We start from the raw sequence: 24,296 nt of genomic DNA, 5'->3' as shown, positions 1-24,296 counted from the left end.
CTTCCCTGCAGCTGCTGTCTGTCCCTTAGCTGGCAGAAGCAGGGAATGGGCCTAGAGCTCACTCTGCTGCCCTAAGTTTGGGCTCCAGGACGCCCCCAGTGCCTCATTGCAGCCTGTTTGTTTTTCTAGGTGGCACAATTCTAGAGAGCACCAGCCACACTGGACTCTAGCAATAATGGCCACTGGAGTTGAGCAGTGTGGAGGCCCTGAAGTCGTTCCCCATCCCTGGGTGTTCCTGTCTGCTCTTTGATCCTGTGGGCCCTACAGCATGGTTCTGAGCCAGTCCCCTGGGGTGAAGCCCTGACACAACCCCCCCCCCCCCCTCCATGTTTCCACACCTCCCCCCGGAAGTCAGCTCCAGACTGCCCCTGCCTCTGTCATGGCCTAGACACTGGAGTTGCTGCTTACGGTGCCCCACTAGGTCAGGCCACTTGAACACAAACCTTGGCCCTATCTGGCTCGAGACCAGTTACCTTTCAAATAATAATAGCAAATATAGACTCTCCTCCTAGGTAGTGGTAGGAATCTGGGCTCATGCTTTAGAATCACCTGGAAAACGTGCTAGAAATACAGATTCTTGGCCCTCTTCTGTGAAGATTCTGGTCATGGGAAGGGCCCAGATGTGTGCATTTTAGCAGGGCTTTGGGGTGATTCAGTGCAGGTAGAGTTCTCTGATCACACTGTGAACAATGCTACCCTAGATGTCAAGCAGGGAATTCCCCAGAAGCTCCTAGAATAAAAGGGGCATTTATTTTACTGGTTGAGGGGTGCAGGAGACCATATGAATGGAGACCATTCAAGGTTGAGGGAATTCTAGTATAAAAAAGGCTTGGTACAGTGGGTGTAGGGGTAGAAAAAGGAGATCAGCCAGCCTTTGGCAGATGGAGATGGTGGGATCTGGCAGAGAAGGAGGGGATGATCATGAGACTGGGTTTGGGGCACGTGGCAGGATGTTTTTAGTTATTGCACTTAGGGAAAGCCAGTCTTCAGTACACTCTTTGTCTGTATTAATGACTGAAAGCTCGGAGGTCCTTAGGAAGACTCCTGGAGATCTGATGGGATCTCTGCCTCTGCAGACAGAGAACTGCTCAGAGCCTACAATCCTCTGGGGAGACTGCAGTGACAGAAAACAGTAGCATGGCTAGAGCCATGTCACTGCATCACGGGACCTTAAGTTTCATTTGCATTTTTCTTTCCTGCCCTTCATGAGCTACTGTGAGGACCAGCATCAGCCCTGCTGATTGGGCCCGTCCATGTACCATACCCAGTGTGTACTCTGCAGGGACAGTCTCCCTTGAGCTCTTGGCAATGCCAAGAGGCAGGTGCTACTTTCTTCCCATTTCATAGCAGGGGAAATTGAGGCTTAGAGAGAGACGGAGTTTGCAAAGGGTCAGACAGGCCATCAGAAGCAGAGTTGGATTCAAACCCAGGTCTATGCCCAGAGTAGTAATGCATGCCTATAATCTTAACAGCTCAGGAGGCTGAGGCAGGAGGATCACAAATTCAAGGCTGTCCTCAGCAACTTAGTGAGACCCTATCCCAAAATAAAGCATATTAAAACAAGGTGGGGGACTGGGGATATAGCTCAGTGGTAGAACACCCTTGGCTTTAACTCCCAGTACATCAAAGAAAAACGAAAAACCCAGGTGTACTCAACAACTCAAACCATGCTGTCCACCACTATTCTCACCTGCCTGTCTAGGCCAGAGGCTTTCCTTTGCTCCTGCATCTCCCAAAAGCCACTAACCTCTGGGTACACCAAGAGCATCCTAATTTAGCTATACTTCAAAGAACCTGTGACAGACATCATACTTATTAAATTCTAGAAACTGATCTCTCCAATACCTTCTCTCCCAAGAAAGTAGATGGAGAAAGGCCTTCAACCACAAGAGAAATAGGAAAAAATACCAAAGGGGAACAAAGAAACACTGTTCCTTCTTACTCTTTACTCTGGAGATTATGCCTGGGGAGCAGGGTACCTGGGGAAAAGAGGAAGGAGGGACCCCAGGGACTGCTCAACTTCCTCCTGCTTCAGGTAGAGGAAAAAAGGAAATCACTCTGATGTCTGCTCTCTGAGGATTTGGGGGTAGAGGGGTGTGATCAAAAGGGGATTTCCCAAAAACCCCAGAATGCCAGCTAGTAGTTTTCACTTTTGACCTTCCTGTGTGAAACTTGATTGTTTTTTTACCTGCCATCTCTTCCTTACAAGGAAATGAGATGATAAATCAGATTAAGCTAACAGAAAACTTTTAGATAAGACTGGAAGAAGTTTGGAGGTGGCAAGTATGTAATCTCCATGGGCTGATAGAATAGTGACAAGTAGGTACCCGATGTGAGCTTCCTGGAGCCAAGGCAAAAAGAGGAAGCATGCCCTCTCTCATGGCTCTCTTGTTAGAATGAAGTAGCATTCCAGTTTATAGGAGATTGTTCTTCCTGACTCTGTGTTCTAGAAGAATTTTGTGGGATGGTATACGATATGGGCAGAGGCACTGAGGCACTAATGATTTGAAAGAATCCTTAGGCAGCTGACAGTCCAACTTTGGAGAAAAGCACAGTGGAGATGCCTGGCGGGGAGGGAATTGGGATGGTTCCTTGACTGTGGGAGGAGGTGGCTGATGTCAGGGTAACACCTCTCAGTGTCCAAAGCCCATCTGAGAGTCTATACCAAGTTTGGGTGCTTGCTTGTTTTGTTCTCAACCCCCTTTTCAAATCTCTCCTGTTGACTAAACTTCTGGGAACCAATGTCCTTAGAACGAGGGCGAGGCTACTGTATCCCCACCACTGACTGCCCTATCCTGCCATACCAGAGGGCTCAGTTAGGGGAGAGGGTGCAAGGGGAAGGGACCCTGCCTATCTATGTCCTGGGGAAAAATATTCTCTAGCATTTACTCTTGGGTCCCCGCCCCGCCACACCCCCGCTGCGAAGGATGACAGCAGCCAAGAGGGAACCTAGCCTGTCTGAGAAGTTCTGCCTCCCTCAGGCCAGCCTGGGAACTGCCTCTCACACCTGGCTGATAAGGTATGGCAGGGGGAGGAGATATGCAGAGGGCACCCCTGTTTTCCCATGAGGCCTCTCATCCTTTCTGTCTGCAAGCCTAGGAAGGAGAGAGCTTTCTGGCTTAGGCATAGGTCACTGCAGGCAATCAGGACCCTGGAGTTCCTAGGACAAATCTACCATGAACTCTCTCTGACTCAGGGGCAATATCTACCTCCAGCCACCTCAGTCTTCCCATCTGCACATTCGATAAGTGCTCTGTGCTTGCCTGAGGTTGTTGGAGCTGAAGAAACACAGCAGAGGAGACTCACTATCCATCACAAGTAGGGCTGGGATGGTCACTACCCTGAGCTCTCTATAACCCCAGTAATATGGGCCGCAGTGTGTGGGGAGCATGGTCCTTATGACCATTCTCCCACCCCCAACTGGAGTCTGCCATCAGGAGCACTCAAATGGCTCTGTGGAGCAGGCTTAGTCGGGGGCTTCTCTCTCCATCTCGGCCCATGTGTACCTCATATGCCTTAGTTGGCTGTCAGCACCCCCATCTCCACTCCCCTCCCTGCCAGCCTCTGTCTGTGGCTCAGCCCTGCTCATGTTTCCTGGTCCCCAAACAGGCCCTTTCTCAGTTCCTTGGTTTTGCATGTGGGTTTCCCACTGCTTGGAATATCCTTCCCCTTTCTCACTACTTGGAAACTATGACTTGGTGTTCTATAATGCTACCTTCTTTATGAAGCCTTCCTTGACCTTCTATGGCCTCCTCCAGTTGTCCTGGGGCCCTCTGTACCCCTTCCATGGGGACATGCGCACAGAGGCTCCTATTTTATAGCTCTTATCATGTTGCCTTATGGTCTGTTTACAGGTTTGCCTCATTCAGCAGTCACTGAGTCCACAAGGGCAGGGAGCATGTCCTGCTCTACTGTGCTCACCACAGGGCCAGGAGCAGTGAATGTTAGCTGAAGAACTGAACAGTCCCCTCACCCATCCTTGGGACTGGCTGGAGTTACAGGAGCCTGAGTCCCAGGTCTCCTCCCAGTCACCAGGTACCATGAGGACTGACTCAGGGGGCGGGTTGCAGGAGCTGGAGCAGTCCAGGGAGCAGGGCCACCCCACTACCTCCTGTCTTGCCCTTGCCTATCTCTCCCTCCCCAGGTCCCCCAACCTAGTGTTGGGAGTTGGCTCAGACATTTGGCTTCAAACTCAGCCTTTTAATAGTTAGATTCTTCTGCAGCCTCAGAGCTGGGCTTCCCCTGTAGGCCTCATCTCTCTGTACCCCCAGAGGCATCCCTTCCCCAAGCCAGTCTGTCCTCACTCGGCATCCCCACCTAGCCAGGCCCACCCAGTTCTCCAGGACCTTCCCAGGCAGAGCTGGGAACAAAGTAGGTTTATGACAGTTGTGTCAACACTGGGTGGATGGCCTTGGTTCACCCTGCACCTTGGAAACCACACCTGCCTCCCTGATGCCCACACAGACCCAGGGGCTGCAGGAAGACTCCTGGCATCCTCTTCTAGAATCTAGAAGGCACTGGGGAGGGAAGAGGGGATTGGACCACTAAGTGGATGAGCCCTGGAAGAGAGAGACCTTGGTCGAGATTAATTGGTCTGGCCAGGTGATTAATAATTAAATCCGACCTGTTCCCAGCATCACACAGCCTGCAGCCAGAGATCAGCAGAGAGCAGAGGCCAAAAAGGAGCCTCCAAAGCTCAGAAGGGCCCAGATTTGAAAGCCAAAAGGGAAATAGGACTCTAAGACTCAGGGCCTTTTCCCCCTCTACCTTAGCTCTACATATACTCCCAAAGAAAGCCTTTCCCCATTTTTCCCAGAGGTTCTGATCTCTGAGCTGCCTTGGATGGTTTCTATGGTGCAGCCAGGGTTGGCGGGGCTGCTCTGGGTTAGGATTTGCAGATCAGACAGGACTTCTGCAGCTCAGAGATCAGAAGTCCTGGGTTGACGCAGGATTCCCTTCTGAGCTGCTGAGCATAGCCACACCCCTTCTTTATACTCACACTACCCAGCATCTAGCAGAAGGGCAGGGCACACTCAGTGTGCCTTGTACTGGATTCTTTCCTGATGCTGGCACAGGAACTACGTTCACCTTAGAGTGGTGGGAGATGGTCAGCCAGTCTATAGCCCACTCCCATCATCAGGGGCCTCCAAAGTTCTCCTAAAGGTCCTTCTCTAGTCACAAGACCCCTGAGATCCCAGCTGGCCCCTGGACACCTTGGAAGTTGAGGACCCAAACTCCAGGGTGCAGCTAGGTGACAGATTGGGGCTCCCTCTCTTACCTCCTCTGTAGACTTATCCTCTCAGCTTTTCCCTTATCTTCTCATGTCCTGGGGAAGCATGATCTCCCCAGAGGCCACATTCCTGCCTTCTTTCCCTCCTTCTGGCTCCACGTGTCCCTAGAGTTACAAGGCTTTTTCCTCCAGGGGAGGCCACTTTTTTCATATGTTGTCTGCCTTTTGTGACTAGATTTATTTGGGGGAGTAGGGATAGAGTGAGGCTCAGCGCCTCTGGTGCCCTGGCCCCAAGCCAGCCAAGCTAACAAGGCCCTTCTGCTCTGGGACAAAACCACCCCCCTCCTCCAAGCTCTGGGCAGCCATTTTTCCCATTTGGGCCAGCCTGGCCAGAGCATAGGAGTCAGGTTTCCCCCATCCTGCCTCTTCCTCTGATTTGCTGAGAAACCCAATGCTGCCACCTCCCCCTCTCCGTTTCCTGGGCATCTTCATCCCTGGAAAAGAGGCAATCATCCTGGCCCTGCCTTCCTCCCTTCTGGTGTGATATGAGGGAGCAGAGAAAGGCTGTGGCCTATTGTTTAAGCACATACACGTTCACGTGTGTTTGTGCCCACGGGCATGTGTGTGAGTGTGCACGCATGCATGGAGAGCAGCCATCACAATTGGAGATTTTATCTTGTGAGCCTTCTCGGGATGTCCCTCATAGATAACACTCCCTGTTCATCTGGGCCTTGCTGCAGAGGGTGCCTCCACCTCCAGCTTCCTGTTATCCTCGCTCAAGGCATAACTGCTATTCCTGCGGGAGTATTCAATGCCTCTTTCCCTCCCACCTTCCTTGCTAAAGAACATTCTACCTGCCAAAGTGTCTCCTTCTCTTTCTTTCCTGTTAAGTAGAGCAGGCCACCATCAGGGTGGGAGAAGAACCAGAGGAGCTGGGCTGGGAGATGTCCCATTAAAGATGGCAGAAACAGATTCCCAGAGATACATGGGAAGAGAGGGAGTGACAATAGGAGGGAGAGGAAGAAAGATCTCCTACCTCTGGATAAGATTGCAGGGAGGATTTCATGAGTTTTGGTGGAGAGTGAAGGGGCAGGGATACAGAGAGACACTTTGGGGGCACCCTTCAGGTTTTAAAGAAACAGAAATAGGGCATTGCTCTGGATCACAATTCTGATCTCACTTCATGTTCTTTGAGGGATCCAAATAATATTTTCCATCTAATCAAGGAGCATCAATTGTAAATCTCATCTTTATAATTTGGACAATTAAGGGGAAAAATAACACTGTCAATCAAACCTTATCATATGACTCCTTTATTCGATGCATCCTGGTTTCATCAACGTTAAAATGTGAAAAAAAAACATCATTGTATGCATTAAAACGTGTGAATACAGTACTTTCAGTTTAGATTCTTTAAGATGCAACAGTGATCTGGGCCTGGACTGTGTGGGGCTCTTAAATTGATTCTCACTGATATATATCAATCTCTTCTCCCTACCCGTTTTCACTGTGTAACTCTGACAATGCTTGCTCTATGTGTGTAGAGCACATGTAGAGGGACTCTTTTACTCAATTAAATTGTATGGAGACAGCCACATTTTCTAAAAAACTGCATCCAACTCTCTCCAAAAGTCTTCACAGATTTTTTTTTTAATTTTAATGACAATCTGAGAGATGGATAGAAAAATAGGCTCATATGCATTCCCCTACTCATCCCCCACACCCACACCACCATCTGGACATCTGGGTGGTCACAATGACTTGGTTTCAGTCCCCCTGTGTATGTTTGGGTTTATGATGATATTGGTGCCAATAATGTACTAATTGCTCTGAGTATCCCAGGCTCATGAGAAAAGTATAGAGGAAACAGCACACAAAGAATGCATTTGTGTATGCAGTAGTGGGAGCAGTTTGCTGTGGTTCTAAGAAAGAAATGTGGTACAAATAGAGATCATGGGGACAGATCAGACTGCCTAATGGGAAGAAAGGAGATTTTGTGGCAGAACCTCCAAAGACTATCATCACTTAAGGGATTTTAAAGGAATCTAAGAAGAAGCAGTCAGTAAATCAGGAGAAAACCTGTGAAAGTATGACATCAAGGAAACCCAAGAGAGTATTTTGAGAGAGAGGAGTTTGGGTCACCACAGTAGAAAGCTCCCAGAAGGTCAAATTAGTTGAGTGCCTCAGTGATTTTGAATGTAAGAGAGTTGAAGATTCAGAGTTTTTAATGGTAAAAGTGAGAAAGCTTAGACAGGTGGAAATGCATTTGAGGGGATGCCATTCTCAAACTAGAGTGCTTGAGCCTGGAGCAGTGATGTCCCTTCCTAATCCAAGTTTCAGGAGGCTGAGGCAGGAGGATTGCAGGTTGGGCCGGCCATAGCAACTTAGCAAGACCCTCAGTAACTTAGTGAGACCTTGTCTCAAATTTTTAAAAAAGGACTTGGGGATATAGCTCAGTGGTACAGTGACCACAGGTTCAATCCCCAGTACTAAAATACTGCTACTATTACTACTACTACTACTACTACTACTACTACTACTACTACTACTAATAATAATAATACTGGTGCTGCTGCTGTACCTGGTATGTCATAACTCATTTTTATCAACTGATGGATGGTCTAGACAGTCATTCTCATTCCCAGCTCTGACTTCTGAGTCCCCCTCCATCCACCTCTTAAGACACACCGGGTTCCAATTCCTGAATCAAGTCTGACCCAGATAGGAAACATGGAAACCTTCATACCTCACCATCCTTGAAAGGAGTCACAGAAGAGAGTGTCTACCCCTGTGAGCACACACACAAACACAGACACACAGACACACACACACACACACACACACACACACACAGTCTGACCCAACCAGGGGTCCTGTGGCTGGCTCTGTTTGCAGGGCTGACTTAAAATGCTGCCAAACTGGTTCCAGAAGCTGGTGCCCTCAGGGGCAGGCTTCTGCCTGAGAACCTTCTTCTTCCACTTTCCTACCTAGTTCTGGTCTCAGGGCCATCCCGAGCTCTTATTATTGACTTTTCTTACCCTAATGATCCACATTTCATTTGTTTTTGCCTGTACAGTATTTCTTCAATCGTCTTCCTGTGAGAAAAATCACTGCTACCTACAGGAACCCAGTACCTCGACTGGAATATAATGATCTGTCTCATCCTTCTCAGACAGGTGTTAATGGGATCTAGATCTGATCAGAGTACTTTATCCTCTTAGCCACAGTGATTGATTCAGGGAGAGGAGCATGGCCCAAAAGGGCTGACTATAGTCTTCCCCATGATTCTACCAGAACCATTAAAAAAAAAAAACCCAACACTCTAATTCCAAGATTTGCTAGTTGTGCATCAGTGAGTATAGTCTTTAGATCTCTGCACTAGATCAAAACTATTTTCATAATCACGTGGAGATTTGACTTGCCTTTTTCACTGTTTGAGTAAAATACTGGCACCTACCCTGTTCCGTGGGAAAGAGCTGAAAGGCAAGAAGCTATGGCTCCTTTCAACAATAGTGTGGTGTGACTGTTTCCTCTCTTGGTCAGGCTTGACTTTGGAATTGGGACCCAGTAGGTCTTGAGGCATGTGAACCCTGTGCTTCCCTTTAGTGACAAAATCAAATTCATTGGTCATACAACTGCAGGGCACCACAAACATGGTGTGTGTGAGTGATCTCACTAGACTTGTTCAGTAGCTGGGACAGCTGTTCTCCCAACTATGTTCCATGTGACTCTGGTGCCACAAGATGCAACTCCATAGTTAAATAAGCTTGGGGAGGCTGCATTCTTTATATGCTTTCTTGGAGATTCTCAATGGAAATCTGCACAAGAAAGTAGCCTGGGTTACTTTATTTAGTTTTTTCTGTCCCCAACTATTTCATCATGCAATCATTTAAATTCAAAGAATACTGATAATATGTCATAGAATACTGGGCTTTAGTAAATGCTCTTGAGTAGTAAGTCAGTCTTCCATACCCATGGGTTCTACATCCACATTTTCAACCAGCCATACATAGATCAAAAACATTTGGAATAAAAATTGTTTCTGTACTGAACATGTAACAGACCTTTTTTCCCATCATTATTCTCTAAACAATATAGTATAGCAACTATTTACATAACATTTGCATTATATTAGTTACTATGAGTGATTTAGAGATGACAAAGTACATAGAATTGTGTGTAGAGGCTATATGCAAGTACTATGCCATTTATGTAAGAGACCTGGACATTTGTGGGTTTGGGTAACTACAAGGTCCTGGAACCAAGGGCCAGTGGATACTGAAGGGTGACTGTATTATAAGTGCGGCAAGAGCAGAGACTGTATTTGCTTTATTTTTGGCAGTGTGCCCAGGGCCTGATATAAGCCCAGCACATCACAGACCCTTGAAAAATTTGTTGAATAAATGAATGAGTCAATGAATGATTGATGCTCTCCCAAGTCCCTGTTCTCCTTAGTACTCCTCACATCTACAAAAAGTGAGGTCTTTGCAGTGCATTATTTATGTCATTTTGCCAGCATTGCATTTTGTGCTGTGGTCAGTTGCCTTCCCAAAATGATACGTTCTTCAGGATGTACAGAGATTTTAGGCATTTGAATTTATACCCTCTGTGCACAGGGCTGGGGGAGCACAACTGGTTTCCATTAACCTAGCCTTTGGAGGCCTCCCCTCTCTGTGTGGTTTGGGCTGGAGAAGAACCACAAGCAAGTCCTTCCCAGCGGTTTTTGGGCCATTGACAAAGAGCTAACGCCAGCTTTGGAAAAGGAAGGGCTGACAGCAGTTCTTCCTCCACTCTAAAGTGGTTGAGCAATAACGAAGCCATAACGAAGCCCCGGGAGCTCTTCTTTGGAGCAGACTGGCTCAGCCTTGTTTCCTTCTTCAAGAAGGAAGAGGCACCAGGAAAGGGAGTGAAAGTGTCTCTGAAACCTTAAGGTTTTCCAAAGCACAAATATGGGAGACAGAGGCAAGAGAAAGAATGTGAAGCCCCTACTCTCTATTATGCTGCAAGCTTGATAATCTACAGCCTGAAGCCAAACCCAACCACTGACTGTTTTTACACTGCCTAAAAACTTCCATCATTTTTTTTAAAAAAAGATTTTATGACATGTGCAAATTATGTGAAATTCAACTGTCATTTTCAAAGACGAAATACATAAAATCTTGTTACACATCAGCACTAACAGATGAACATTTGCAATACATTTTAATGATAGAAGACACTTTGAATCTCAACTAAGCCAAATGTTATTCCTCAAAAAGGAATTTTATTATTATCATTAGGAGACCTATATTACCCACAAGCTCTACCAATTTTTTATTATTATATTTTGAACTTCATCAATAAAATTCTCATAGAAATTTGTTTTCTTCTTTTGCCTTCCAAGTTCCTATATAAGAGCTTAGATTTTGCTTCTTGCCCTCAAACTTCAAATATTTATTAGATGGTTACTTACAGAAAAACTCTGCTCAAGTGGATTATCTGCAATGATTTAAGCTGTCATATGTGGCAGGGGAGAAGAGAATCTAAGTGAATTCATCCAGTATTCATTTAGTCACCAGGTTCTTATGGGAACCATCTATATATGAAGTCCTACCACTGGTGGACGATGCAGACATGCAGACATGTTCAGTGCCCTCACAGGGAATTTACCATCTAGAGGCAGGTCATTATAAGTTGACCAGCTTGTGTGTGCATGTAGATAGGATGACGAGTCAAAGTGACCCCTGACGGCTTTGGAATTTTCAATGTGTCAGCTGTCAGCCAGGACATGGCTGTCCAGAGGGCCCTGACTGAGAAATTCCGGAAGGGTATATAAGGAAAGTAGCATCAGGTGAGCACCATGAGACCACAGGGGAGAAGCCAAGTCCAGAATGTCAACCAGGATAGGGTGGCGCTTTATATTGGTTCAGGCAGGAGGCCAGAGAGTTAGCCAAAACAGAACCAGCACAGGAAAAACAAGGAGACAGGGCGCCAGAGCAAGCCAGCCTGTGCCGTGGCCTTTTCTCTACTCTCTGTAGAGGACAACAGGGCTGAAGGTCTTCTCAGCACAGCAAGGATGCAGGGAGGGCCCTCTCAGGAGGGGCAGGACGTCACAGTCTTGGCTTCCTTCCTTTAGATTAGGAATTTGTCTTTTCTTGTAACTGTTGCCTTCAGAAGAAGAGTCCAGGAACTCTTCTTTTGCTTCTCTCAGAAAAATCTGTGGATCAGACCACAGGCACATCACCTTTTTGACACCCTGCAGATGAGGGTATGGTACTAAGGGAAAACAGAGGTGTTCCAGTCAGTGAAGCCAGACTGCCTTTGGTCTGAGGCAACAAGGCCATTGATGCTCAGGTCCCTCTTTGGCCTCTAGGTTGGCAGGTAGGAAGCAAGTCACACCTAGACTGTGTAACCTTTTCTCAAAAAGCCGCAGCCCAGAGAGACCATCTAGGTGCCTCAGTGACCACTTTCCAGGACCTGCCATAGAATTCTGAGGATCCCAAAACAGAGGCTTAGGTTGGAAGCAGAGCACCTCCCCAGGGCATCCCTGAAACCCACCCCTTGCCTCTCTGTTAACAGAAATCACCCAAGAAATGGCTCTGGGGGCTGATCATATACTGATGCCTGTCTGCCTGGGTCCATAAAAGCCCAGGTGGAATCCTATAATGTAAGCTATTTCTGCGAACCCCCTGGGAGCAGCATGGCAACTAGAAAGACCATGGACTTAGGGGCCAGGTGAACTTCACCTGCAGTCCTGGTTCTGCAGCTTTATCATTTGATGTGGGTGAGTGATAACATCTATAAGCCTCAGTACACTTATGTATAAGGTGGAGATAGTGATTGAATCTATTAAAAATATATGTAAACAGAGAGGTCAAAGTCTTCTTTATCAACCAAATCCCCTTTCCAGATGTGCATTAGGTACACTTTGGTTCAATACTTTCAGACTTTACCCAAGGCTTATAATGACACAAATATGTACATATCCCTATGTATATTTTTATAGACCAAATATTACTGCATGTATTGTTCTGACACCTGCTTTATTTCTAATCAACAACATGTAATATGTATCATTTCAAATCAACACATATAAAATATCATTCTTTTCAGTGACCAAATAGTATTTCCTAATATGGGTATATCGAAATTAACACAGCCTACTGATTTTTTTTAGCTTGGTTCAATTTTTTGCTACTACAAATCTTGCTGCAAAGGACATGCATGTTTATGTATCTATGTTATGATTTCAATCCCTTGCATGTGAGATTTCTGGGTCAAAAATTATAGACATTTAAAACTCTAGTAGATTCTACCAAATCACTTCACTCCTAAACTTGTGCTGATGGATGCTTGCATTCACAGTGGATGAGAGTCCTCTTCAATATATCTTTGTGAGCACTGGGTTCTATTAATTTTTTAACGTTTGCATTTCATGCTTATTAGCCATCTGCCTTTCTTCTCTGAATTTTTTGTTTATATTCCTTGCCTATTTTTCTGATGGGATGTTCAAGTTGTTCTTACTCATAGGCACTCATTGTACATTAATCATGGCCATCTGTCAGCAAAGAGACAAGACACTGTGCTTTGAAACACCGAGAGATGAAGTAGGAGTCAGAGTCTGAAGCAGGTACGGTGCACTCGGAGTCTGCGCTTGACTTGAGGCATCTTCATCCTCCCTCTGTTAAAGATTTCAAAGATTTCACCCAAATCTTAACTTTATCTGTGTTGTCTTTCATCATGCAGGAGTTCAAAATGTTCCAGTATTCAAATCAGTCATTTCTTTTTTTTTTTTTTTCCTTTATGGCCTCTGGGTTTCCTGTCTTGCTTAAGCAGTCTTTTCATCCTGATGTTACATAATTAGTCTTCTGTGTTTTCTACAAATACTTTTAAGGATATATCTATATCTATATCTAACACAAACAAAAACTTTAAGGGATGGATAGATTTTGTGTGTGTGTGTGCGCACGTGTGCGCACGCACGCACACACTCATATGCACGTGCATATTTCAGAAATCCGTACTTGGAAATTCCTTCTTTCCCTTCTCCTGCAGCAAGTATGCCACATGCTCACATGCATTGCTGGAATTTCACACTCTAAATACAAGTAAAGGCAAAATGAATTTACATACCAGGGCAGCTCATCAATAAACACATTCATTAGGATCATTCCTAAACACTTTTCAAAAGCAATTTGAGACCAATGTAATTAGCCATCGCTGCCCCAGTGGATAATTTGGATAATGTTTTAGACCTTTTCAGTAGTACCTACATCTCTTATTTGATTTGTTACATGGGCCAAACTCTTATATGTAGGAGAACTGGCATAACAACCTTGACTTCCATAGCACTTGTGGAAGACTTAGGTATTTTCTGATATCTAGAGGTTTAGCATGTTAGAGTTTCCCCATATAAGCCCCCCAAACAATTTTAACTTGAAAAATATTTTCCTAAAATAATATCCTGTAAAGTCCTGCCTTGCTAAACTGTCACTAGAGAGCTGGAAAGCCCTTATATCAATTATCACACTAGGCTCCTGGGCATGATGGCCTCTGGAGTTGTTGATATGCACAAACTGTTTGCCCTGGGACTAACTGGCCCCTTGTGGCTTTTAAAGATCTCTTTTCTTCCCCATGTTTTTTTCTTTTTCTTTTCCTTCCCTTGCTTTCCTGTTTGTTTCCATTGGTAATCAGTGTATTGATCTCTAGCAGCCAAACTCCCTGTTAATCAATTATTTTTCGCCTACTGGTAGGCCAGAAAGCCAGAAAACGAAGCATACCTTCACTCTTTGTGAACTGGGAAAACTCAGGCTCCAGGAGAAGATCTAAGGGGCTTTTCTCTGAGCAAAAGAGAGAGAGGACAGGTGAGGTGAGTTATCTCTTCTACTCATTTACAAATCCTTAAGGATTTTCTCCCTGGTTTCCACATTGATGAAGTATTACTGCATTTGTCCCACTTTGCAGATGAAGAAATGCAAACCCATGAGATACAGTGACCTGGGTCAACCCCAGGTCTCATGGCAAGCAAGGGACAGAACAAACACTAAAATATGCATGTCTTCCTCAACTCCATGGCCCTGTGAGGTTTAGCCTTATGAGCCAAAAGCCTGGCTGGGACAGATCTCCCCAGGAGTCCTTTGGATTCTCTCCAGGACTGTAGACCAGCTTTAGACCCTTATCTCTCTGGGAGGCCTAACCAATTCCACAATCTACCTGGATCCTTTTTGCTAATGAATCAGATCCCTTCATCATCAGGAATTAGTTTGGCAAATAGCTGCGTTTATACCAAGACTGTTTGTTAGTTTACTGCAGTTGGGGCCTGCAGGGGACTGTTCAAGCTTATCTTCTCTAGATAGCAACTTGCTGAGGGCTGCACAATTCTGACCCAGATTGAAATCAGCTGCTGCAAAACACCTAGTCCTGAACACACACACACACACACACACACACCCCAGATGACTTGAGCCAACTGCCACTGACATATCCTTTCCTCAACAGGCCGACTCCTTCCCAGAATGCTGAGATCTGGGCCAAGGCAAGCTGACAGGGCAATAAAGGTCCCAGAGGACCCTATCTGTTGAGGTAGGACTGTTTCCTTGATCTGGACACCTGTCTCCTGCTCCACCTGCCTTGTTCTCATGTCTTTCATGAAAGGAGAGGGCTGGGTGAGAGGGCAAAGGAAAGAGAGGATGGGCATCAGGCTGCAGAATACTCACAGCCAGGATGAAGGGGCAGCTTTGGGCCACTACACATTTTATGCAAATCCTGAAGTGTTTTATTCGGGGAATAAGGCCCTTTGGAAAAATGATCTTTCTCTTTTAGAAATTTCACAGTCTGGGTTCTCCAGGTGGCAGAAGGCTAACAAAAGGCTCCAACCCCCATGGCTCTGATGTGCCAACAGTTGGCCCTCTAATGTCTTAACTACCAGTGAAGACCCTTCAGGGACTGACCACCACTTTCCTTCTCTCTCCAGCCAGGAATCACCCTTTTTCTGTTTTCAACCTTCGTAGTCTTGTATCTGTGCCCCTCCTACGGCATTTATCACTTTCCACTGCATACAATACTTATTTTTATGGGTCTTATCATTTCTGTGTGTTCCTTAAGGGTGGGGCCTGTGCTTGGTTATCTCTGTACCCTAAGGCCTTAGGTATGGCGTGAGCTGTGGGGTGCTTAATAAAATTTGTTGAGGTAAACAAGGAACCCTCCCACAGGACTGAGCTCACCCTGAGAGAAACAAGGAGGCATCCAAATTCCCCAACTGTACTCAGAATTAGGAAGAGATTTTCACTCTGGCCTGCACAGACAGCATTTAGGATAGAAACTTCAAGGTCATGAGGTCCAATTCTTCCTTTTCAGGGACAAGGAAATAGCAGTAGGCTAGGGATAGTAGATGTTGTTAGCTTCATTTATAGCTGAGGGAGCAGGAGTCCTAGCAGCCGAAGCAACTTTCCTAAAGACAGATTGGTAGAAGGTGGTAGAGTTGGAATTTAAACCTCATTCTCACTGACACCAAAGCCCACTTTCTGTTGTAAAGGAGCCCACAGCCTTGGTGCCTTAAGATCTGGCTCCCTGCTGGATTTTCGGAAAATGGCTGTGGCTGGCCAGGCCTGGGACACTTTAGGCGCTGAGGCAGGCAGCAGCTGGATCCAGTCTTTCACGGCTAGGCCACTGGAGAAGCTGATAAACCCTGCCTGCCTGAGGCCTGGCAGCCCAGCTACCCCAGCTGGGGCTTTTCACAGAAGAGTCACCAGGCAGGTACTAGAGCATCACACAGAGAGCCCTTGTCCAGAGGACATGGTGTTTTCTAGTCAGGAGTTTGTGTTGGCCACACTGGTGGGGGCAGGGGAAGTGGAGGCCTCCGGGCTTCTGCCAGTGGGGCTCTGCTCCAAGAAGGCAAAGGGGAGGAGTGGGCCCTTGGGCCAAGCAGGACCTGAGTGAAAACCTGTGAGAGCAATGGCCTGGGTGGTACTCAGGGCCATGTCTGAGGAATTTCTCAAGGGCTTGAACCGGGTCTTGTGTCTATAGGCTATAGTGGGCAGTAGAAATCTCAGGCTGATAGACTTTTTGCCATTACTCTTGAGAGACCTCGGACAAAGTTTTGAACTTTCTGAGCCTCCATTTCCTCATTTGTTATGTGAGAAGGTTAATAGCAGTCTCTTGCTGAGCGTAATGAGGACAGGCAGACATGGAGTGTGCTGGATATACAGTAGTCACTTAATAAATGGTGGAATCCCTATGATTTTTTTATAAGTATTGCCTCAGTTTCTAGGTTTATAAATTAACAAAAGGCTGGGGCTGCAGAGAACACTCAGGCAATGTGTCAGATGATTATGGACTGAGAAAAGAAAACAAAATCACTATGAATAGATCCACATTTAGAGGAACTTTGGCCCAGAAACAGCTGGGGGAAGATGATCTGTTTCTAGTTAGGGAGCAGCCAATGAAAGAACATATAGAGTTGTTGCTTCACAAATGTTCTCAACTTAGCATGTGTAGGGGGCATGTGTGCGTGTGTGTGGTGTGTGGTGTGTGTGTGTTGTGTGCATATGTGTGTGGTGCGTCTTAAGTCTATACTAAGGTTTCTCATCCTCAATAGTGCTTAATAGCAAAGAAAGGAAGAAACATATTTATTATGCAGACACTTAATCCTTCAGATATATTTTTTTCTATAGTTCTCCCAATGGCTCCCAGACAAGCAAACAAGGTTCAGAGAGGCCATTTATTTACCCCCACCAGATGGTTAGTGCAGAGGCCAACCTGGGCCTAAACTGCCTGACAACCACAGGCATTGTGGGCTTGACTCCTGAAAGAAGAAACCCCCCAAATGCAAATAGAGTCAGGGTTCTGTCCTGTGGTTTGATCTTCAGGCAGCTTTTCTTGTGGTGTGTCACCCAAATAGCTGTGCTCTGCTCTGGCTCCCAGACCTGCCACTTCCTGCATAACTCATTGCCATTCTGGTTTTATTTTTGTCAGCTCTTCCTCTGAACCAGGCCTCACCCCGGTGAAGCAGGCTCAGTGAGGATAGAAGCCTGACCCCTGGGCCTGCCCCAGCTCCAGACAGTTGGTGGAGCCTGCATGTTCTGCCCAGGATCCAGTGTGGCAGGGAGCCCTGGAAAACCCCCAGCTTCTTATCATTCCTGGGGGGCCCCTATGAACTGCCACAGTTCCCCTTCTGACACGTTCACAGAAAAGTCAGACTTCAGCTGTGAGCACGGAAGGCTGCTGGTTGAGGTTTATTTTATTCTCTTGAGCAGCTCCCTGCAGGCCCAGCAAATGATAGACAGGCATCTGCTGAGCTAAACCAGGAAGTGAAACTCCAAGGAGAGTCCAGACAGGCTCTTGTACAGAAAACAGAAATCTTATTAGTTCCTTTATTCTTTCACCAAACATTTATTAAGAAGAACATACCAGGTGCATGTTGCAGAGCAGGGTTTTGCCTTTCAGGAGCCTACGGTCCAGTGGGGAGTCAATGTGAAAACAAAGAACCCAGTCTGGGAGACCAGCCTGAGAACACAGAGGCAAATAATGGGAGACTCTTCACTCCACCCTGGTCTGGAGAAAACTTCTCACAGGAGGTATTTTGCCCAAGTCTGAAGGATCAGTCAGAATTCAATACGTAGAAATAATATCCATAGCAATCAAAGTATACTTATTAGGCACTTATGATATGGCAAACATCCTACTAAGTACTTTACAATATTATTTCATTTAAACAACAGCCCTAGCACAACAAGGGCTGTATTCTATTTTACAGGTAAGGAAAAGGAGGGTCAGAGAATGTGAAGTAACTTGCTCAAAACTAGTATTTCATTTGTTGAGACCAGGCTTCAACATAAGGCAGAGTTCACCAGGGAAGACATAGGTATGCTTTGCTAAACTGTTTAGATTTCATGAGGCACCAAGGAGCAAAGGGCGATAAGATGGATTTGTTTTTGAAAGATTCCTTATATGAGGTAGGAAACTACACACTTGAATATGTGGGCCCACCTGGAAACAAGGTCACATATATTGCTACAGTAGTGGCTGGGAAAAAAGTCCTTCCACAGGACAAGTACCAACTTATCTATGGCCCTGTTCCTTGCAGCCTTAGGGCCTCTGCTTCTTAAAAGGTCTTCCCCATGCCTGCAGAAATTTTATAGAGCTTCCTATGCCTCCAATGCAGAAAGCACATATAGTCTTAATGCATCACCCTAGGCTAGATCCCCTCTGATTATGCAAGAGCTCAAGACACTTCACAGGTGGGACTTCAAGTATTCCCAGGCCTCTAGTATTCCCTGAGAAAGCCACTGTTAGGGCTGTTACTCACTCAAACATCTTTGACAGTGAGCTGTAATCAGTGCTCCTTTCCTCTGAGATAGGGAATTCTCCCAGAGAGTAACAATTCCTCTCAGAATAACTTTGGTCCTTTGAAAAGAAGCATTTGCTCTTTAAGATCATGTGATCATGCCTTGTAAAATCTTGCTGGCTTCAAAGAGCTTGTATAGTTTGTAAAAACCAGTTCCATCAATGCCCCGGCCAACAGTTAGCAGCCTGTGTTTGTTAAAGTCTGTGGTTTTGAGCCTACTATATGTATTCATCACAGTGAATAACACTGACCCAACTTTACTGTGTTGATTCCATTTGGTTCTACTGCCTTGACATTTGCCTTGTCCCTCCAAAGAGTTCTTAAAAGAAGGTAACTCATAAGCAAAATCATTGTACCACACACTTCCTGAATGGAAATAAGTGTAATCATCACAGATGGCTATAAGCAGAATCTTAGACCATCAGCCAACCCAAATCTCACAGCTCCAGAGAGCACCTGGGAGACCTTTTAAGTTCTACAGCTTCAGAGTAGTTAAAAGAACTAAGGCCACATATCGAGTTAACTGCAGAATAAACGGCCTCTGGCCTTTTAGCCCAGATCCCATTCTACTGAATTGGTGTTTCCCAAAGTATTTTATAAGATATTAATAAACAAGCACAAAGAGTGCCATGGTCCAAGTTAGTTCAGCAAACATGGAGTTAAAGAAAATCACAGAGGTTTACTTATGACATTGTAATTTTCCATGTCAAGAGATGATAAGCAGTTTTCCTAAACTTACTTCATCCTAGCACCTTTTTATGAAAGTGGGAGACTCTTCTGTGGAGCACCATGTGAGAGACAGTATACTGTGCTTTCTCTCTTTGATAAATTCAATAATTTTTAATAATAAATTCATGGGTGATGGAGCTGTGACTTCTGTTTAGGAAATTTGGGGAGATTCAGCTTTTATTTCTGACCTTTTGAGGTCGACCATAATGGAAGGTAGCTGCCATACCTGACCAGAATGAGGTATCAATGAGATGGCATTTCCATCTCTTTTTAGGACCACTACTGTCCTAAAAGTCAATTTTATTTTGTTTTGCTGTTGTGGTTACTTTGAACACATTTTGATTTTACATCTAATTTGACACACAAAATAAAGTTTGGTGGCTTCTCCTGGTGAAATGCTTACTCTAAACATGGGCTCAAACGCAGTAACATGCAATTTTCTAGAAGTTCCTGATCTCTTTGTGGATATGACCCTTTATGGCACCTTATAAAAAATTATGGAACTGTTATGAGACCAGATGCATATTTGTTATAAAAATTGCATAAAACTTTAGGGTATTCATGTGCCCTCTGAAGCCCATCAATCAATTACCAGCCTAGATTCATTGCTCCCAGAGAACTTTCTGAAAACAACAACATACACACACCAACACAAAACACAAAAAATGGTGGTAAAATTTTCACTTGCCCCTCAGCAGTTATTTTTTTTTTTTCTTTCCTTTGAATTCTTGGGTTTTGGAGGATGGCTTGTTGTCAGCTAGTTCCTGTTGTTGTTGGCTTTGTCAATTGTGCTGAAGAGTTGCCAGTCATGTCCTTGTTTGTGCTCAGTTGCAGAACTTAGGGATTTCCTGGAGCTGTGTTTTAAAAGTACCAGTCTTAGTTCTTAGTTTTTCTTTCTGAAAGCTGCCCTGCTAGCTTTGTGGATAGAAAAAGAAAGAAAGAAAGAGAGAGAGAAAGAGAGAAAGAGAGAAAGGACAGAAGAACAAGGCACAAGCAGAGAATCATATGGGAAAAGGAAGGTGGCTACAGTAATGGGATCAGATGCTATGGTTTTAACTGTAACTTGCCTGGAGCCAGATTGTTTCCCCTCTCTGGATCTCAGTTTGTGTTGTTTATCTGTAATCTGAACAAGTTTGCCTCAACTAGGTCATCTCTCAGGCCCTTTTTTCATAGGAACGACTGTATTTTTATTATAAACATTTAACAAAAAACAAACAAACAAAAATCTCCCTTGGATTTCCTGGTTCTCTTATTGCAACCACTTTATTTTATTTTTTTTAATCAAAATAAATATAGGTTTGATCTGTTAACTTCTTTTTCTTTGTGTGTTCCCTTTTAACTAGTATTTACCTCTCAAGCCTCCTCTACACCCTTCTCTCTCTCTGTTTCCTTGTAGAGCTGGCTCTCTTAATCACAGTTCATCTATTTCTCTTATGTTCCAGCAGGAAAAGGCCCTCATTTCTATCCCATGGCTCTAGCTGTGTATGGTATTTAGGAGGCAAGCAGAAACTGTGCAAACACAGAGAGGGGAAGAGGGTATAATGGTAGTTATGTGTGATTAGGGCTCATTGGAGAAGAGAAGGTTAAGTCTGAGATGTGTGAAGCCTAGCCAAGGACCCAGTGTTCCAGAAGAATGCAAATAAAGCCCCCTACAATGCAATTGGAGGAGCATAACTAATCATAATTAAATGTAGGGTGTGGCAGTTATATGAAACACTGAAGAGCATGGGGTTGATTGGACCATGATTGCAAAAGTCTGAGAAGCTAGAGTTTGCATAGGCTTAGAACTCAGGCCAGGTATAGGAGATGTCGAAAAAATTTATGGGCTTTTTGGGGAAAGATGTCTTGCTGGAGTTTTTCTACCTTAAGTAAGCTTTTTCTAAATCCTTAAGTAGCAGGAGTGATATGGCCGGGGATAAAACCCACAAAAGACAAATGCATCCAGAAAACCCCTTGAAACCTGATTGGGGAAGTAAATCCATATTATTCTTTCAATACCTCTTGGCACTATATTAAAATATTGCATGTACTTCTTTGTGCTATGCTTCACATACTCCACTCCACGCTCTTTACTCCAGGAAAGAGATTCTTAAAAATGCCCCATGAACATTTTCTGAACATATAAATTCTCTCCATCTCCTTCTGTCTCTCTTATTTCAGGCCTTAAAATTGATTCATCTGATACAGGGAGGCTATGAGAACCAGAACTGGGCTCAAATATTTGACTTGTGTTCAAGAGACTCAAGGCTGAGTGGCAGAAAGAATCCAGCCCAGCCTGGGTGCCAGAAGGTCTAGATTCCCCCTGTCCCTAGGATCCCTACAAGGCTGGTATACTGAAATGGCATTTACACTTGTGGCTCATCATGATGCTGTGACCAATTGTGTGGGTTTGGGTGGTACACTAAATTTCTCTGGGTCTCTATTCCTCCATTTGTAAAATGAAGAATTTGAGTTAGAGAACCCCCAAATTTCCTTTCAGCATAAAAGTTTCATGATTACCAGAGACCTGCTTAAGCCCCATTTCCTTCATGTTTAAAGCATGCACAATCTTGTCTGTTTCATAGGGAGGTGGTGTAAGTGTATGTGAAACTACTCAGTAAGCCTTAAAACACAAATGCTAGCTTTCCTTAGAATTCTTTTTGCAGCTCTTTCTTCATAGCATATTTCATTTTCTTTTTATTTGTGCTAAATAGGAATTCATAAAATCCAGGTCTTGGTTTGACAAAAGGAAGCAGGATGACAGTTCAGGTAGATGAAGACATTATAAATGGCAGCAGCATCTCAAAGTTCTTTGGACAGAGGCTGACTGGACCTACCCTCAGTCTTCAGAAAGATGGCCTCTTCTCAGTCTCATGTGAGCACATGAACAGTGTTTACTAAGAATCAGAGTTCTCAAAATGGGGCTTTGCCTGAAGCATGAAGACTGGAGAGAGTTCTAAGGACAATACTAGTAATTCTAGGTGTTTATCTTTTGCTTTTCATCTGTGCATTTCCAAGTACTTTATCTACATTAACTCATTAGCACTCCAAACCTTATAACAGTCATCCATCATTCCCAGCTTTGGGATGAGGGAGGTGATATCATCTAAGCTCTGCATCCAGAGAAAGCCACTTCTTGAGAGTGACAGTACTTTTCTGTCCGTAGCTCACAGAATCCTCTCCTGCCACCAGTGGCAAATTCATATCTTGACTCCTGTTCAAAGAACTCCCGTTGTGCTCAGTACCTTGCCCAGCATCTCAGAATGTCAGAACTGGAATGGCTCTCCAAACCTCCCCCCCCCCTCAGTGGGCAATTCTGTGTTTTATAGTCTAGAACATGGCTTATTCAACTCATCTAGGGAAGAAAAGTGAAATGCCCAAAGCAATACAATTAGGGGCAAAATCAATAACTTCAGAGGTGAAAAATAGAACTATCTCCTACCCTTGATCCCACACACGTGAACAAGCCAAACACTCTTTCCCTCTATGCACTGCAACAGTGTTTGAATCTGAGGTGCATGGGGAAGATGAGGTATACCTGTTGCCGCCTCTGAACAGCTCTCTCGTCTTAGATGACTGTGGTGGCCCTTCCTCTCCTCAGTCCTTGGAGTGAGTCATTTTGCAGGGAAATGAAGCTGCAATTCCATCATTCTGAACAGAATGAGGTAAAGGGAGGCGTTCTCTTCTCTTATCCAACAGCTAAATCAAGATTAAGCCCGCAGGCTCAGGGCTATAAGAAATGGAAAGCTTGTTCATGAATGATTATAATGTGAAATGAAAATGTACATTGTGGCCCAGAACATGGACAGCCCTTGGCTTTAGGCATTACCTATCCTAAGATAGAATAATGTCTTTTTCCAAGAACACAGCTGGATCAACTCTGTGCTTTTCACAGAATAGGCACACAATAAATATTTGTGGATTGACTTGGTAGGCCAAAATTCTTGGCAGTTGGACATTTTTCCACTTTCAGCTTGTTCTTTTTTTTTTTAAATCCTTTAAAAAAATGTTTATATACAAAGACATAGGTAACCAGGGTTCTTCAATACAGCTGGAAGGAATGTTGGTCACAATTGCTGTCATCTATGTTTCCCAAGCTGGTTTCTAAGTAAAACTAATTCTGGGTTATCTGAGGGAAAGAAGAAAAAGATTATGTGTTCAAATAAACTGTAAAACATTAAGTTTGCCAACCTGTCCCCCAAGAGTCTAAAGGTGCATAGTTTATTGAAGATACTGGGAGGAGTTGAAGGAAAGAAAGTTTTAAGTTTGTTGAAAGAGGTTCTTTCCAAGATTTTGGCCATGGAACAATCCCTCCCTCATTTTTTTACATGATATCTACTAAGGCTCTGTTACAGTGCATAAAGGGAAAGAGTGTTTGGCTTGTTCACGTGTGTGGGATCAAGGGTAGGAGATAGTTCTGTTTTTCACCTCTGAAGTTATTGATTTTGCCCCTAATTGTATTGCTTTGGGCATTTCACATTTGAGATAGAAATAATTCCCATTTCACAATAAAGAAACTCAAAAACTCTTTGAAGTTCCTTTGCAAATTAGGCAGATTGCTGGGGTTCAAATGCACACGTTCAGAATTTCAAGGCTGTTTTCTGACTGTTCCTCCTGCATGCCTTCTCTTTGTCTTTTCTTTTCCTCATTCTTTCTAGGTCGCTATCTTCTGAAGTAATGACCAGAACCTTAAGCTGTCTCTCTGCTCTCCGGACTCAGCCACTGTCTCAGGCCAGATTTTCCCACTGTCTAATGGGCAGTATTTGAGTGGTGTGTTGGTCTCTCCAGATCCTAAATGCCTCCTCCCGGACCAGCTTTCTCCTTCTTGGACTTACACTTTTTTTTTTTTTTTTTTTTTTTACCAGTCTCACCCTGCCTACATATCACCTTTAGGGCTATTATTTCTCTGCATGAAAAACATCCTTCACTAGTTTCTCATCACCTCTGGAGTGTCAGAACCTCAGCCAAACACTCAAGGCCCCACAGGGTGACTTGAAGGCTTTCTGGCCACGTGTCTTCACACTCTTCCCAGTA

The 24,296-nt window shown here is 44.7% G+C and overlaps 1 protein-coding gene across 3 annotated transcripts in view; it reads right to left on the bottom strand.

Moving 5' to 3' along the window:
• Window positions 1-24,296, bottom strand: part of Bbip1 (BBSome interacting protein 1) — a 104,615-nt gene that overhangs the window by 35,060 nt on the left and 45,259 nt on the right. The window contains exon 5 of one of the 3 annotated variants that reach the window (XM_071610925.1): window positions 11,365-11,426. The exons of the other annotated variants lie outside the window; for them this stretch is intronic. Within the exon in view, the coding sequence (XP_071467026.1) occupies window positions 11,380-11,426 (47 nt within the window). The 3' untranslated portion in view covers window positions 11,365-11,379. Of the gene's footprint in view, window positions 1-11,364; window positions 11,427-24,296 lie in introns of those variants that run through there. 3 annotated transcript variants of the gene reach the window in all.

Source organism: Marmota flaviventris, chromosome 4, assembly GCF_047511675.1.
Source record: "Marmota flaviventris isolate mMarFla1 chromosome 4, mMarFla1.hap1, whole genome shotgun sequence".
NCBI lineage: Eukaryota > Metazoa > Chordata > Mammalia > Rodentia > Sciuridae > Marmota > Marmota flaviventris.
Note: the sequence above shows the minus strand (reverse complement) of the source record. Positions and strands in the feature narration are given on the sequence as shown.